Source organism: Corvus brachyrhynchos, unplaced genomic scaffold (assembly GCF_000691975.1).
Source record: "Corvus brachyrhynchos isolate BGI_N302 unplaced genomic scaffold, ASM69197v1 scaffold45, whole genome shotgun sequence".
NCBI lineage: Eukaryota > Metazoa > Chordata > Aves > Passeriformes > Corvidae > Corvus > Corvus brachyrhynchos.
In genome coordinates this window covers 2095872-2112461 of record NW_008238361.1, presented here as the reverse complement: position 1 = coordinate 2112461, position 16590 = coordinate 2095872, and the positions used below count along the sequence as shown (strand labels likewise).

Genomic DNA, 16590 nt, shown 5'->3' with positions numbered 1-16590 from the left:
GAAGTTGCCCACTGATTTCCTTGGATTCAGGAGTCCAGGAGATGGTGCAGTGGAACATGAGAAATAAATACCTGCAGCATGAACGTTAAATATGTTGTGATGAAGAGGTGCCTGAGTGGTTCTTTGCCCACGTTTTCCCCAATAATTCACTTTTTGGAGCAGCAGAACATCCTCAATATCTCTGTTAGGCAATTCCAGAGCCATTTTTGGGGGCTCTTTCAGAGAATAAAGAACTGTTTGAGTTGTAAGTTAGGATCTGGCTCCATATCTTGTCCTTCAGCTGGGACGAAGCAGTGCATTTTCCAGGCTCTTATCTTTTTTGGAGCTTTGTTCTTAAACTCTTGGATGTGCTGCATCCTTAAAGGACCACATGGTTTTAATTTCTGGGTGCCTGTGGGCCTTACTCTCATTTTTCTTTCCCCTGCTTTGATGAGCTGGTGGAATTCTCTTCTGCTTGTCAAGCTTGCCTGTGATTCACCCTTTTGTTTAGCTCCTTTTGGAGAGAATCAAACCTTTGCTGTCTGCTTTGGGGTATTTCTCCTGCAGGAAAATCAGGTTTTCCAGAGCAAAGCCAGGGATACCTGGCAGGGCAGAGTTGAGCATCACCACCAGGTACCACCTTGCTGTGCAATAAACATAAATTTGTCATGTTTGGGTGGCAAATCCCCTCCAAGGAATGTTTTACCACCCCTGCTCCAAAGCAGGGAATGTTTTATCCTAAAATCAATTGTTTCATTTCCCAGGAGCCAGACTCCACTCCTCACACTTCGTTGGCCAAGGAAATTTATCCTTATTAAGGTGCTGGTGTGAACACATCTGATCATTGTTATGTAAGAATTCATCCCCAAAATACACAGACACCAACATTGAGGCACTTTGCTCCTTTTAGTGGGCTAAAAATACCTTGGCTTGCTGAAAAGTAAATCTCTGAGTGAAGGGGTTGGGGCAGCCAGACACTCCTGAAGCACAAAATGTTATTTAAAATAGTGGGGTGTGTGTGTACAGAAAAGAATTTTGATCATCTGTGTTGCCAGAATTTGGATTAAACTGAAGTAAGGCTGATTTTTTTAAAAATAAATCATCCATTCGCAGTTTCTTAAATATTAGATTCTTTTTTCCGTGCTGCGATGTTTGATAGAAATGAAATGTGTACAAAACAAGAAGTGGAAACAGTTCTTCCAGCATTTCAAAGGAGAAATAATATCCTAAGGAACCTTTCTAAGTGTTTATAAATATGAAGAAATAATTAAGAACCGTTTCATGTTGAAATCTCAATGTCCTAAGTGCAGTGTGTTGCTCGCTATTGTTTATTTTCTGTTTTAACTGATTATTTTCCAGCTTGGAGTGAACAAGATGAACAGAGCCACCTTCAATCTAATGCTTAATGAGGAAAAAGGTCAGGTTTTTTTCATTTTTATTTCAATCCCCTTCCCTACTCTTAATTAATACATTAAAAATACTCTCTATGGCCTTTATTGGTTTCATAGCTTTTAAGTAACAAAACAAAGGTGATGTTTTAATGGCAGGGTGAGCAGGAATATTTTTAAATCCAGTGGTGATTTCAGGAAAGAGCTGACTCAGAGCAGCGTGAGGAGAAAAAGGGGCTGGAGAAGGAAAGGTCATGTATACAAATCTTCATTGAGATTGATTAAAAATGATTAAACTTGTAACTAATAAATCTCTGCTATAGCAAGAAGGAAACATTTGGCATTTGAAAGGATTAAAAACACTTTTTTCCCCTAAATATCCTTGAACTTTTGCATCCTTTTTTTTTTTTTAGAAAACAGAGAAAACTCTCTCAAATAAAGTAGTGGGGCCAAATTCTCCAAATACTTCTACATTGAATTAGTAAGTAATTATCTGCTAATGGAGAGATTAATCAAATTTGTAGCATCCCAGGGTCCAGAGGCAGTCCAGACTCTCCAATATTATTCCATTTATGCCAGATAAGGGAGGGGGGGTTTGCATTGAGGTGTCTGAAGAGCTGATTTTTATGGTTCCCATATATTTTTTAATACCTTAAGTGTACTTTCATCAGGGAAATTGCTGAGCAGAGCTACGTAATTCAATAAACAGTTGAAAAAAGAGCACTTGGAGAAAAAATTCCAAGGGTCTAAAAATAGTACAGGCACGTGATTACTACTTTGGCACAAAAGCATAATTTATGGGTTTAATTTGCAATCTTGCTACAGTTCTGACATTCTCCTGTGCAGGAACTCAGGCTGAATTATTCAAATTACTGAAATATTGCTCTGTCCTCAACTTCAGGTGTCTGATACAGAGAAGGTTGTATCATATTGAGACCTCTGCATTGAAAATATGGGAGGGTGGGCTTCATTTTGGTCATTTATTGCTTAATTTTTGCTCCTAAAATTGATGGAGATGTGGGGCTATTCAATAATTGTTATTCTGGTGCTTGGAGTCTTTCCCCAGATTTCCAGAAATCTTGATTTTTTTTTTTTTTTTCCCTGTTTTTTAATTGCTTGTCTAAAATCGAATTGAATTTTCCTGGTCAGTTTTTGAAAGAGTTCTATTCAAATTTTTTTTTTCTTTTAAATTAAATCTTCATTTTCCCAAATTTCCATTTCCCTGGTAACCTCTAAGTCAACAATGTGCAGCAGAACTGAGCACTTACAAATAGTTATTTCCTCCTCACTTTCTGCATCTGTTTATTAGATATTTTGGGAACATTCTCTATCAAAGATTCCTAAAATTCATATAATCTTCATTATAAAATCATTGCAGAACTCTGCTGAATAATATCAGCTTTTTGGAAGCCTGTAACACGAGAATTGAAAGAAAACTCATTTCTTTATCCAAATTCCCCTAAAATAGAGTGGATGTAAAGTTTCTCCACTTCTCATTAACATATTGCTCAGTAATATTCCATTTAATAATATTCCCTAGGAAAGGTTTGGATGACAGTGACATCATTCGGGGCTGATTTCTGGTGCATACCAAATATTAGCCTTAATTTTGTAAATACCTGAGTGCTGCCATCTCTCTGACACGAAGTAGGTCTGTGTCGTGCACAGTTCTGACCTATTTCCCTTGGGAAGTGAAAAAATCCATGTGGTGCAAGGCCTGGAAGAGCATCCAAACTCCTGACTGTCCTTCCATGGGGTGGATTTCATGAATCCATAGTGAATAGCCAGGGATGAGGGATAAACCCAAAATCCTTTTGTTTCCTGCCTTTTTTTGGGTTTTTTTTTTTTTCGCTTTTTTTGTGCAAAGCCTTTCAGAGCTCTCTGTATCTCAAAAGGATGGGCTTTATCCATTCTTTCATTGGAAGTGGCAGCCTCAGTTGCTCCCAGCTCTGGGAATTACACAGGAAGATGGGTTAAAGATCTTCCTAGGAGAAGGTTTCAGGGATTGGTGCTATCCATAAGGACTGCTGGGAGAATCCTGCTCCTTCCCAGCTCAGCCCAGTTGGCCATTGCCTTGGATGACTTTAATGGCACAATCAAATCTCCAAAATCAAGGATACTCTGATTTTTCCCTGGACACTGGTGGGAAGGATATCAGATTTATATCTGATTAATTAACAGCACCCTCAGCCAAAATGCTCCAAGGAAAGGGATTTGGATTTCCTAATAATCAGCTGGATTCCATGGACATAAATCAGTCTTTCTCCATGAAAATCATTTCCTTGTTGTTTTATTAGTGCAGATCCCTAAATAGCAGAGCTCAACTGGCTGCTTTGGGCATCTGGTCTTGGATGCTCAGGAAAACAAATGCCAGAGGGTTCTGTCCAACCACGTGCTGGGAAAGCAGGCTGGGAGCAGGGCAACATCCAGGGGGCTCCTGGGTGTGGAGAACAGGGACAGGGGCCTGGAGTCTTCATGGATTTTTGCTGTTTATGGGTGAATTCACCCAAATGGCTGTCAGGGAATCATCCAGGTTGGAAAAGCCCTCCAAGACTGAGTCCAGCCTGTGGCAAATCCCCACCTTGTTACCATCCCAGAGCACTGAGTGCTGCATCCAGGTGCTCCTTGGACACCTCCAGGGAATTATTTTGTAGAGTGGTTAAATTCTAATCCAAAAAAATTCCACAGTGTCAAAAGTGATATAAAATAAGAAAATATAAACCTTGTTATTGATATAAAACTGCTTTAAAAGTTGGAAATAACTCAGTATCAGAGCTGGTTGGACTGGTACAAAGTGAGTTGGCACTGGGGCAATTTAAAATGCCCATTTTAATTAAGTCATTCAGTGCAGAGCAATCTTCTGGTTGTGGCGAAGTATTCTTAATACTCTGTATTTACAACTGAGATGTGTTTTCAACCTGAAGGCCGGAGTATATCATGAATATATCATGTTTATCATGACTAAATCATGAGTAAATCACTTGTAGAGCTGTGCCATGGCCTGGACACCACCCCAAGGAAAAGAATCCTGAAGGATTCAAGGTTTCCTTCCTACTTCAGGCCCTTTTGTTTGTTGAATCACTGGCCTAAAAATAGGCCCTCATAAAGTATTCATCACTGATCTAATTAGTCAGGAGAATGCTGCTTTTCAAAGTGGGAAAGCATTCCCAAAAAATGATGCAACATTTGTATCTAATTAGATGATACAGGAGAATCCTGGCTAATTGCTTTGATAGACTTAAACAGATTAATAATGTGCAAGTGGTAACTAAATAAAAACTCCTTTTCACTGAGTGCTTTGAAAGTGATGCTTTTTAAGAAGCTAAAATTTCTTATTAGTTCTGAAACCCCAAGACTGTGATTTGAGAGCATTTCTCATTTTGGAGGTTTTTTGGGGCTAGGAAGGAAAGCCTCGAAAATGAGATTGTAATTTGTGTCTCTAAGCAGTGTTTGGTGTTTGTTCTAAGTGTTTGCAAAGCTTTATATTCAAAATGTGGCCACTCCAAAGGTAGGAGCTGGGATTTGTGCCTCAGAGAGCCAGGAAGGGATTGTGGAGCCCCTTTGTGATCCATGGAATTGTTGGGCACTTCAAAGTTCATGTTCAAGGAAAAAGTAATGGAGCATCAAAAGTGATCAGAGGACAAGGGGGAAGAAGAGGAGAGATTTAGATTATATTTTAAAAGGAAAGAACTTATTACTCAGAAGCTTGGAGCAAGCTGGGATAGTGGAAGGTATCCCTGGGGGTGGAACAAAATGGCCTTTAAGGTCCCTTCCAACCCAAACCATTCCATGATTTGCAATATCAACCTGTCAAAATTTGTCTTAACTGGCTCAACGTCCACTTGCTGATAAAATAAACATCATTCATATCGTATGTAACAGACTGGAATCCAGACAATTAACACCTAGTTTAAATTTCTTTTTATATCCTATCGAGTTTTCTATTTTCCCACTTGACTAAAAAAATTGTTAAAGTAAATATTAACGGCTGAGTGTGCGAAGAGGCTGCCTGGAACCCAACATTTCAAAAAGGGAGAGAGCACCAGCAGATGAAAATTAAGGAGAAATTTTCCGTGCAGGGAAGGGGTCGAGGGGGCTAAAGGGGGGAAAGAATTCCGTGTAGTTTTTGCATAGTTCTCCAGTGAAATATTTTGAAGGATATTGTAATGAAACTGGACTGCAAAACAAATCTAAACATCATGTGCTGGCACAGGGCAAAAAGCGGTCGCTGGTTTGGATGTGGAAAGCTTTGTTACTTGTGGTGAGATAACAGGACTTGTCTGGAGCTGTGAGGAGATTACTGAGGGGAGGGATTTATTACATGGCTGATGGAAATCAGACCTTTGGATTCATTCCAGTGTCCAGAACGCTTTGGGTTTGGTCCAAAATCCAACTCCTTTGCATCCCAGTCCAAAGTGCTTCAGAGAGTGCTTGGGTGGGGAAGGGGCAAACGGTGCGTGAGGAGATGGGGGGGTTCTGCAATCGTGGAATCCCAGGAAAAGGTTGGAAAAGGCCTCCACGGCCATGGAGTCCAAGCCATGCCTGATGCCCACCTCATCTCCAGCCCAGAGCACTGAGTGCCACCTCCAGGCCTTCCTTGGACACCTCCAGGGATGGGCACTCCAGACCTCCCTGGGCATTTCCAAGGCCTGACCACCCTTTCCTTGGAGAAATTCCTCCTGATGTCCAACCTGAGCCTCCCCTGGCACAGCCTGAAGCTATCTCCTCTTGTCCTGTTGAGTTGTAAATCTCTGGACCAGTAGAGCTTTGAGTTGTGTGGTGTTATTAAATTAATTAAATCAAAGAACACCCAGGAGCTTTCCATCTGTGGCTTACGATGGATTTCAGTATGGAAATATGGATGGGCACCTCTTACCTGTGCCATTCCTGCCTATGGCAACATGCAGAGATCACTGCATGGACTGGGGGCTTTATTTTGTGGAAATCCACATGGAACTTTGCTGGATTTTAGGGAAAAACATCTCATTCCATGAGCATTTCCTATAAAACACGGACTGTGTGTGTATTGGAAACTCCCAGGGAGCCTTAGCCTGGTTTTCTGGATCTCATCACACCCAGGCACCTCAGGGTGTCCTCCCAGCACAGAAAATTGCACAGAACAGGTCAGATTTGGGAGCTGGGAATAGCTCTGGTCACTGCTCCTGCTTAGGGGAGCGTGGGGGTTGAAGTAATTTTGAACCTGGAGGAGAATGGAATTTAGAACCATGGAATTCCAGAATGGTTTGGGATGGAAGGGACCTTAAAGATCCTCTAATCCTCACCTTCCACCATCCCAGGTTGCTCCAAGCCCCATCCAACCTGGCCTTGGACACTTCCAGGGATCCAGGGGCAGCCACAGCTTCTCTGGGCACCCTGTGCCAGGGCCTCCCCACCCTCACAGGGAACAATTTCTCCCCAGTATCCCACCTAACCCTGCTCTTTTTCCTAAAAATATTTAAATACTTTTCACAGATTAAATGGTTCCATGAATTTTTTTAGCTCTTTTCAGTCCTGTTTTACTCCAGGTGCAGTCCAGACAGAGGTTTATCTGATTAGATGGTGATAATCCTGTGGTGGAGGTGGAATGGGAGCTGAGGCAGGGCCCTGCAGAAGCTGTAGAAATGAAAAGTTACTTTGAGGTGTCTCTTGCAAAAAAAAAAAAAGCAATTCCTGGATATCATTTGCTCATAATGGCCCTAAATAGCAACATGAGCCACAGCAAGGCTGGGCTGAGACATGAGCAACTTCCCCTGCACTGGGTGCTCCCAGTATTTTATAAATTTTCTGATTTTATTGCATTACAGAAGGGTAATTCTCACTTAATTCACAATACCAGGGAAATTTTTTACCTGTTTCAGCCTTCCATGGGACCTACAGTAAAAATGCCAGTGCAGCTGTCAGCAATAAGGTAAATTCTGGCCTGCTTTTGATGAAACCTCATCTGCTCCCTCCTTAATCAGAATAAAACCACTCAAGCCCCCAAATTTCTGAACTGAAAACCTCAGGGAGCCCTGAACTGTTGCCAAGAGCTCTCCAAATCCTGTTTCTGTGTTCCAGCCTGGGAGATTAAAGGGTAGATTGTTCTGATAGGAGACCTGACAGGGTGTCCGTGGGACACCCACTGTGACCTTCACGGGGCAGGAGCTCATCAGGCCCCCCGTCCCTTCCTGAGATTTGGCTGGCCAAGGGTTGCATCCCGTTGGAATGCTTGGGAAAGTGGAACCAGATCCCTGCAGAACAGTGCCAGCCCATTCCAGAAGCCTTCATCTTGCAGGAAAGCTGAACTCACACAGTCATTAAGGTTGGGAAAAGCCTCCAAGATCATGGATTCCAACCTTTGGCCAATTCCCTGTTCTTTAGATTCCAGCCCCTCAGTGGAGGGGGTCTGTCCAGCCAGCTCCTTGTATCCACAGCCTTCTTGGAAATACCCTGGTGAGGGTTTTGGTTTTTTTTTTTTCCTTTTTGGAGCATTTGGAACTTTACATTTCTAAGCAGCACTTCTAAAGGGAATGTTCTGCATGAGGGTACTTAAGGGAACATTTTCCAGGACTATATTTATGCCTCTGTAGTCTTGCTTTAGTGGTCTTGAAGGAAGGAGCTGTTATTACTGTTAAATATAGATGTAATGTGGTGTTATTGCAGAAATGTCTTTATGTTCCATTTCTGTCTTTAAAAAAAAACCCTTTTCTTATTAAAATCAGTCAGGTCTATAACACTGATTATGTTTTAACATGTTGGCATAATGTTAGTGTTGGGAATAAGGCGGGATTGACACCTGATTCCAAATAAAACCTCCTAACATTGTTACTGCAGCAGTCATCAGTGCCATCCTATATTTGAATTTAGGATTGTTGCTTTTTTTCTGGTGTATTTACTATTTAAATTCCACATTCCATGTTTGTCTCACCTCAATAAAATGTCCAGTCTCAAGAATTAAGTCTCACCTGGTCAGCTTGAAAAAACTATTTTGGGGGAATGACACAACTTCTGTCATGAGAGAAAATCTCTGAGGGGAATTACTGCTGAGGATATTCAGATTGTTTCATAGGTATTCAGAGATCAGTCACTGCCGCTGGCTTTTCCCTTTTTATTACCCAGTTGTTTGGTGAGATGATTATTTTAATTCAATCAAAATGCAGGAGGTTTGCATTTTTATGGATATTATCAAAGCCTAGAAGCAGCTTCCTTCACATGAAATTCATTCAGTTTTCTAAGCAATTTTTAAAGGGCATTAATTTAGTCATCTGCTGATAGTTCTGAACAGAAGCATATGTGAAAATATTCAGTGAAAAGATGCATCCCTTAATTCTCCCGAACTGTACATCAACTATTTACCAGCAGTTGCACTCTCATAGCTTTTAAGATGTAGCTCAATTGCATCCACATATAAACAGAAAATGCTGGCAGGATTCTGTTTGCTCTGAGCCTTATTTTGATGGTTCCATTGACATTTAAAATTTTGATTTTAAGCTCTGGAAATGGCTGCAGCTGTAAACATCTCCCTGAGTTACTGAACTGGGCTGAAAGGCTGGAGAGAATGGCTCACGTGTTTCCCACATCTGTATCTTTCAGGCTGTTTGATTGGAGCCAAGGAGTCAGGAAAGAAGCTCAAGAAGACAACTTGGATCATGAACAGAAGATAAAAAGAAAACAAAAAGAATGTGGCATATAAAGGGTGTAATACCTGGAGGTATTGGATCTGACTCATATTTATAAAAATGAGACGAGCTTTCACAAAATACAAGTTATCTTAGACAGTCATCAAGCTTGGAGCCATCATGCTGTTGAACTAGAAATTCTCCTTTTCCCCATTCTCCTTTCTGACAGGTAACAAAGGATTGGTGAATTATGAATTTCCCAAGTTGGAAGCACTAATTTTTATCTATATAGTTCATCCTTATGAATATATAAGGAGTTAAACATTGCATATTTAATGTGGATTATAATGGGAAAGTGACTCATTAACCAAAATGGCCACTTTTAAGGACTTGGTTTCAAACTGAGCTGGAGCCTCCCAATGCACTTTGTAGGATTTGGGGAAAGCTGTGCTGCAGGGCCTGCTTTGGGAGGCCAGGATGACATGTAGTAAAAGGATATCACCTTACTGTTGATATCTTTGAAGACTCATAACCAGAAACAGGAAAATGAATGGTGGGAAGGAGTGTGACGGAGGGGACACGGATGGAGGGCCACCAGCAGTGCAAGTTCCCGTTGGTTGGCAGCGGAGGGTGGACCAAAGTGGAGTTCTCTACATCAGGTAAGGTCACCTCAGGGGCTGGGGCCGGTGTTCGGTGGAGTTTGGCCACAATGTGCAGGAAATTGCTGACTCAGCTCGTTTCTTCTGCTCAAAAACTTCAAGAAATTGTTCTTCGAGTACAAGATCGTCTTGGGAAGCTGAAGGAGGGGAGATTTAGGTGGGATACTGGGAAGGGATTCCTGGCTCTGAGGGTGGGGAGGCCCTGGCACAGGGTTGCCCAGAGCAGCTGTGGCTGGCCCTGGATCCCTGGCAGTGCCCAAGGCCAGGTTGGACGTGGCTCGGAGCACCCTGGGACAGTGGAAGGTGTCCCTGGGCAGGGATGGAGCTTTAGATCCCTTCCAACCCAACCCATTCCATGATTTTGTGATTTTTTTCAAAGTAAATTTAAATTATGTGACTACTCAATAGCTCCAAACCCATTTTTTTATGCCCATGAAGGTTCTGTGTTCACTACCACTGATGTTCTTCAACTTCTATGGACCCCTCACATTTCTCAGGTAGAAAAAAAAACAGGAACATAAACCTAAATCCAAAGTTATAGGTACTTTATTTGTTTATTTTCTCAGCTTATTGGATTTTTTTTGCTTCGCCCTGGAACGGTCACAAAGAAATGCATCGAAATTGCTATGAAATAAATGTGTTCGGACAAAGAGAGTCTGAATTAAATGTTATTGGAAAAAAGATCAAAGTTAGCTTTATAAAATGTGGGGACGTTGGGTTTGCATCACACAAGTCTATGTGATTATCAGTCCATTATTTGCTTAAATTTCTTCCACTGTTATGTGATTGAAATAACTGCTTCTCGCAACATTTTGTGTATTACCAATACCAAAGCCTGTAATGAGCCAAAGCACACTCCAGTGTTACACTAAACCACCATAAAGGATCAGATGCATTCCAGGATTTCTGGTTTGTGTTCTCAATTAGCAGAATCAAACCCAATCCATGTCAGTGATACCCATGGCAAAGAGAAACCACCTTGCCCTTGTATTTCTCATTACAGCTGTAATTCACTGGGCCTCTGCCTCAGTCACAGATCAACGGGAAAGGAAAAGTTGTGGATTAGTGGTTTTTTTCCCAATAATCTCTATATCCAGACATCAGGAAAATAATGCTTTGGTATTTTTATGTACCTGATGATCCCACCAGCTTTTGAACTTCATTTTGCACAGCTCTAACAAGTTTTATACATTTTCAACAGCTGTGGGGAAGCTCATTCCTGCCCTTTTCCCAAGTTTTCCAATGTATTTTTTTTTGGTGAATTTTCTGGTTGCCTTCTCCGAGCTGTTCTGATGAAGCAAAATATTTTACACTCCTGTTTGGTGCAAGGCACAGAGCAGGATGTGTTGGTTGGAAAGGGTGGAAGTCCAATAATCCAATCTCCTGCCTGACATGGAGCATCCACAGGGCTCCGTCGGGGCAGCTGAATCCTCCAGGATTGAGTCTCCACAAGCTGCTCCCTGCCCTGCCAGCATGCACAGCATTTATGGAGACGAGGAAAGGTCAAACAATATTGACTCCACAGCTATCCCAGGGAAAATTAGTGGATATATTAAGATCTGACATGATTTAAGTGGAATAGATGATCCCAGCTGAATAAAGACTCTCTGTTTGTACCTCCTTGGAAAGCACGGACGCTCTCCTGTCAGCTGTCAGCAGTTGCTTTGGATTAAATCAAGATTAAATCCATTCATTAACTGGTTTTCATTACCTGGTAGAAGCACTGAATTGACTCTCAGGGCTTTTCTTAGCAAAACAGTGCTGCTAAGTAGGGCCTAAATCATTCCTGGAAGCGTCCAAGGCCAGGTTGGATGGGGCTTGGAGCAACCTGGGATGGTGGAAGGTGTCCCTGCCCATGGCACGGGGTGGAATCAGCTGATTTTTCCAACCCAAACCAGTCTGGAATTCCATGATTTTGTGGTAGTTTCTTACAAAGGAAGCTGTGGATTATCCTGTGTGTTACAGAAGTGTCACTAACTTTGTGCACACACAAGAGACTTTGCAGAGTTTACAGCTCTGCTCAGAATCAAGGCAGAAACAGGGAAGAAATGGCCCTTTTTAAAATTGGGTTGGGTTCTGTGGACAAACAGGCCTGCATGTGTGTGCAGTAGGGATGCTGCATCCCACATCCCACACATTTAGTGGATTGACCTTCCTTCACACTCACTGGTTGTCAGCACACTCCTGTTTTTTCCAGGCTCCAGGATCTCCTGGAGCCTGCACTGGTTATGTGTGCCCAGGCAAACAGCACACCAAGGTTATTTAAAATCTCTTTTTACTAAAATTGTCCCGGGAAAAGCAGCCTTTTTTAGCCAATGCAAATAAAACAGCATCCTCACTCCAGATCATATTCCTGGGAATGCCTTCTAACAGGAGATTTTAAAGATCACAGAAAGTGTCTGGAGAGATTTGGGTGTATATGGGATGGTTCAGAGCAAATGTCAGTCTGGGATTCTCCCATGGGAAGCTGTTACATCCTCAAGTGTGGAGTTTGCCTGGGCTGAGCATGATCAGGACAGGTGAGAACATCCAAAGGGATCAGGCAGGATCCTGGTTTAGTTAAAATAAATAAAAATAAAGAACAGTTTCCCCCTGCTCCCCAAGGATTTCAGACAGGGAAGGTTTGACTTCCTGACCAGTCACCAGACCTGTACCTTTATTTTTAGATTGCTCTTTCATCTTCCTCACCCTCCAAACTGTCACTGTTACACATATTCAACCTGAGCACTTCTCCCAAAAATAAATATTTCAGGGCATGTCTGGCAAAGAAATTACTTATTTAAACTGTCAGCAGAACTTTAAATGTCACTTGCAGATGTTGCTTTAGATGTGACTCGGTTCTCGTGCAGGGTGAGGTGTTTATGTGTTGGATTCTAAGTACCAAAGTTCGTCATAGCTTGGAATTTTGAGTCATGAGTGTTTTCGTGATCCAAACTATTCCACTTGAGTTGTTTTTGTTTGAATGAGGGCTATTTACAGCTGCCATTAATAAGCAGTGTTTTATTCCAGATAAACAGTTCAGCTGGCCCAGCAATAAAGAGCAATCTGCAAGTTACAGGCTGGGGACACGAGAACTCTTTTTTCATCTTATGAATTGGTGTTTTTGCCATAACAGAGTTTCCAGTGCCCTATTTTGGGATGTGGGGATAATGATTTTCTGGTGGGAGCTGGAGAAATCCGAGTGCAGTTTATCAGGAGCTCACTGGCCTGGCTCCTTGGTGTAATATTCCTCACTTTCAGTGAGAAGGTTGAAATTTTAGCTGAATGAAACCAAACTTTGTGCAACAAAGAGACCCGGCTGCAACAGTTTTGTTTCTTTTCAAATGTGTTTGGGGGGTTTTTTGTCACTGTTATCTCAATTCTTGAGTAAAAGCAAGAAGTACTATGAGAAAAAAATATGAAATGTGATTTTCCCCACTGTCCTTGTGAGCAGATGCAAGTCATGACCTATCAAAGAGCTCATATTCATCATTTCTGTTCCTTTACAGTCCCAGTGGGTCTTTATTATCCTGCTTGGAGCAGGTGAAGACTTACTTGCTGACTGATGGAACGTGCAAGTGTGGCCTAGAATGTCCTCTTGTTCTTCCCAAGGTAATGCACAGCATCATTTTGGATCTCTGTGCCATAATATTTATGAGCTGCCCGTGCCGATGACTCAGTCTCTGTTCAGATCATCTCTAAAATAAGTGGTGTCCACCCAAAGTTAGACCTTAAGATACAAAATTCAGCTCCCCTCTGCCTTAGCCCCTCTTGGAGAGGATCTGACTCAGTTATTATAAATATATTCATTTTTTATTTGTTGTTTCCAAACATCCTGTCAAGGAAACTCTCGGGCAATGTAGGAGCAGTCAAGAGCAGAGGAAAATTCCTCTAGTCCATATAAAGTTCCTAATTTATGTGAATTTGGTGACTTTGCTGCCTGTAGTCATTATTTTAAACGCTGCAATTTTCACTGCCAGGTCTTTAATTTTGATCCTGGAGCTGCTGTGAAGCAGAGAACTGCTGAAGATGTTAAAGCGGACGAAGATGTCACCAAACTATGCATTCACAAAAGGAAAATCATTGCTGTGGCTACACTTCATAAAAGCATGGAAGCACCACATCCTTCACTGGTTCTAACTAGTCCTGGTGGTGGAACAAGTGAGTAAAATGAAATCATGCAGAATCATTTCATAATCTGATTTTTTATCTATATAATCACTATGCAAAACCACCCCGAAAGTCTTACTGTGAGTACAAAAATAAGCAGATTGAAGGAATAAATAATGGGAGTAATCAGAGATGGAGGTAGATAGAAAATGAGTCTAAAAGCAGGTCAGCCCAGACTAAGAGCATGATTTTCTTGGAAAAGATACCAGATTGTTCTAGACAAAGAAAATACATTAGCACTCATCTTTTGGAACTGTAGTAATATGTCTGATATTCTGTCACATGGGAAATTAGAGGAGCAGAATAAAGTGATTATGAAGGGATTAGGATGTGGCTAAGGACTTGGCTAAATGGGAAATTGTATTGTCAAGGAGAATAGACAGCAAGAGGAGATCTCCACCGTCATTTCTCAAGGATTATTTTTGGCCACCAACCTGGATTAGCATTTTAATTATCCCCATCAATTAAAAAGATGAGGAAATTTGTTGGTACCTGAAGCTGACAGGTACTCTCCAAACAAAAGACCAAAACATGTTGTAAAACTGGGGGGGCTCCCTGAGACCTGGAGTGAAAGCAGAGTTAGCACTGAAACAGCTCCAAACCCAGAAATTCATCTGGAATTAGGGACTTTGTAAGAATCACAAGAACAGGTTCTGAAGGAGAATTACAAATCCCAGTGGGCAGGACAAAGGAGGGAAGGGTGCTGAGTTTTTATTTCTATACTCTGGTGTTACAGCTCCTGGGAAAAGGCCTGAGAGCTCTTCTGCACCCCTCACTGCTATGATAACACCTGGCCAATTGCTCTTCCCACTTCAAAGTGGAAAACTTATAAGAAAATCAAGAAATAATAAATTTTAGATACATAGACAATGCTCAGATACCCATGCTGTTCATAGTACTGATGTGCCCCTGCATTTTCATATTGAAATTTAGGATTTAAAACCTTCTTTGGAAATTTTTTTCAGTGTAATTTTGTTTTCAACTAACAGCACAATTTCCCAAGTTACTGTGCATTTCCCTGCTTCATTTTTTTTAATGAGTAGTACTTAAATTACATTCCTGTTTTCAAAAAACTAGCAAAATGAAGGAGGTAATTTATATATATTTATGTGCTCTTACCTTCTCTGTCGGTCAGACTTATGTGCATAACCAAAGAAGAAAATTCCCCAGTAAATCCCTTTGAAAGCAAAAGATCTTTTCATTTTTGCACATTGATATGTGACCATTTGCTTATTTCCAGCACTCAAGGTGAGGTCTCTCATAACTATTTTATTTTGCAGTTCAGCCTTTAGTTTTGTCCCCCTAAATGAGACTTTGGTTGTATTTTGGGACAGGGGAAATGTTTGTTTCTCTCATGTTGGAGCAAATAGGATAAAGGCAGGATTGTCAGTGCCCTCTGATCAGGCTGAAGGGAAAATGAGTAGAGGAATTTCAAGGCACCTCTGAGTTCATTTGAACATGGAATTTTTAGCTCCCAATTCCAGTTGAATTTTGCATATCCAGGGGCTACATGCCAAACACTGTGAGCTGAATTGCAAATTCCCAGAGCAGCAAAACTGGCAGAAAGTCCCCCAGACTTGGAGCTGCTTGTGCTTCTAGTCTGGAAGTAAAACATTGAAAAAAAATCTTTAAATAAAGGTGGAAAGTGGCCTTGTGCTTGTAGGAACGTGTAGCCTCAAAAGTAGGATTTACAGGAAATTTTTCCATTATATGTCAACATGTGCAAATATTCCCAAGGCTTTCATCCTGAAAACAAACAGAAAGCATTCAGGATCCCTCCTCAGGGACAGCATTTGGGACCTTTTCTGTGGGAAATGAGTCTCAAATCCTGGATGGGCTTTGTTCCTCCTGTCCTCAATAGATGGTGCCAGAGGCTCCTTTTCCCTGCCACAGCGATCCCGCTCCTCCTGCCAGAGGGGGGATGCTGGAGATGCAGGACGCTGGAGGTGGTGGCTGGAAAAGGCAAAAGGGAAGGGAAAAGGTTTAAAATGGTCCATATTTCTTTGGGATATGGAAGGTACAACTGTGTCGTTGGGAACAGGCGCCGTTCCAGCAGCTGCTCGGTGATGGAGGGTTTATTTCTGCTGAAGCAAAAGTTTAGCCAAAGGCTCCCTGAGCTTTTGGGAATATTTCCACACTCAGTAGCTTTGCCCTGAAACGTGGGACCCTGGCTTTCCAACCAGTAACTGTTGTGTGTTTCCCATACCAGGTGCAACGCCGGTAGTTCCCACTCGAGCAGCAACTCCAAGGTCGATGAGGAATAAATCACATGAAGGAATTACAAATTCTGTGATGCCGGAATGTAAGACTCCTTTCAAGTTGATGATGGGGGCATCTAATGCCATGGGTAGGCTTTATGTGCAAGAAATGGCTGGAAGCCAGCAAGCAGAGCTCCATCCTGCCTATCCCAGGCAGAGATTGGGGAGCAATGAACTGGGGCAGAAGTCTCCGTACCGCGGCAGTCACGGGGGGATGCCCAGCCCGGCGTCATCGGGGTCGCAGATCTACGGGGACGGCTCCATCTCTCCCAGGACTGACCCGCTCGGAAGCCCCGATGTCTTCACAAGGAACAATCCCAGTTTTCATGGAGCACCCAACTCCAGTCCTATCCACATGACCAGGACGCCTCTGTCCCCGCCGTCAGTCATGCTCCACGGCTCTCCCATACAGTCATCCTGTGCAATGGCTGGAAGGACTAATATACCTCTGTCCCCCACCCTGACCACCAAGAGCCCAGTAATGAAAAAACCCCTGTGTAACTTTTCAGCTGGTATGGAAATACCACGAGCAATGTTCCACCATAAACCCCCCCAAGGC

The 16590-nt window shown here is 42.2% G+C and overlaps 1 protein-coding gene across 1 annotated transcript in view; it reads left to right on the top strand.

Annotated features, from left to right (window-relative positions):
* Positions 1–16590, top strand: part of MBD5 (methyl-CpG binding domain protein 5) — a 43089-nt gene that overhangs the window by 2198 nt on the left and 24301 nt on the right. Inside the window, 5 exon segments of the mRNA XM_017736024.1 lie at positions 1339–1396; positions 8940–9624; positions 13113–13215; positions 13584–13764; positions 15983–16589. Coding sequence (XP_017591513.1) covers positions 9512–9624; positions 13113–13215; positions 13584–13764; positions 15983–16589 — 1004 coding nt within the window. The 5' untranslated portion in view covers positions 1339–1396; positions 8940–9511.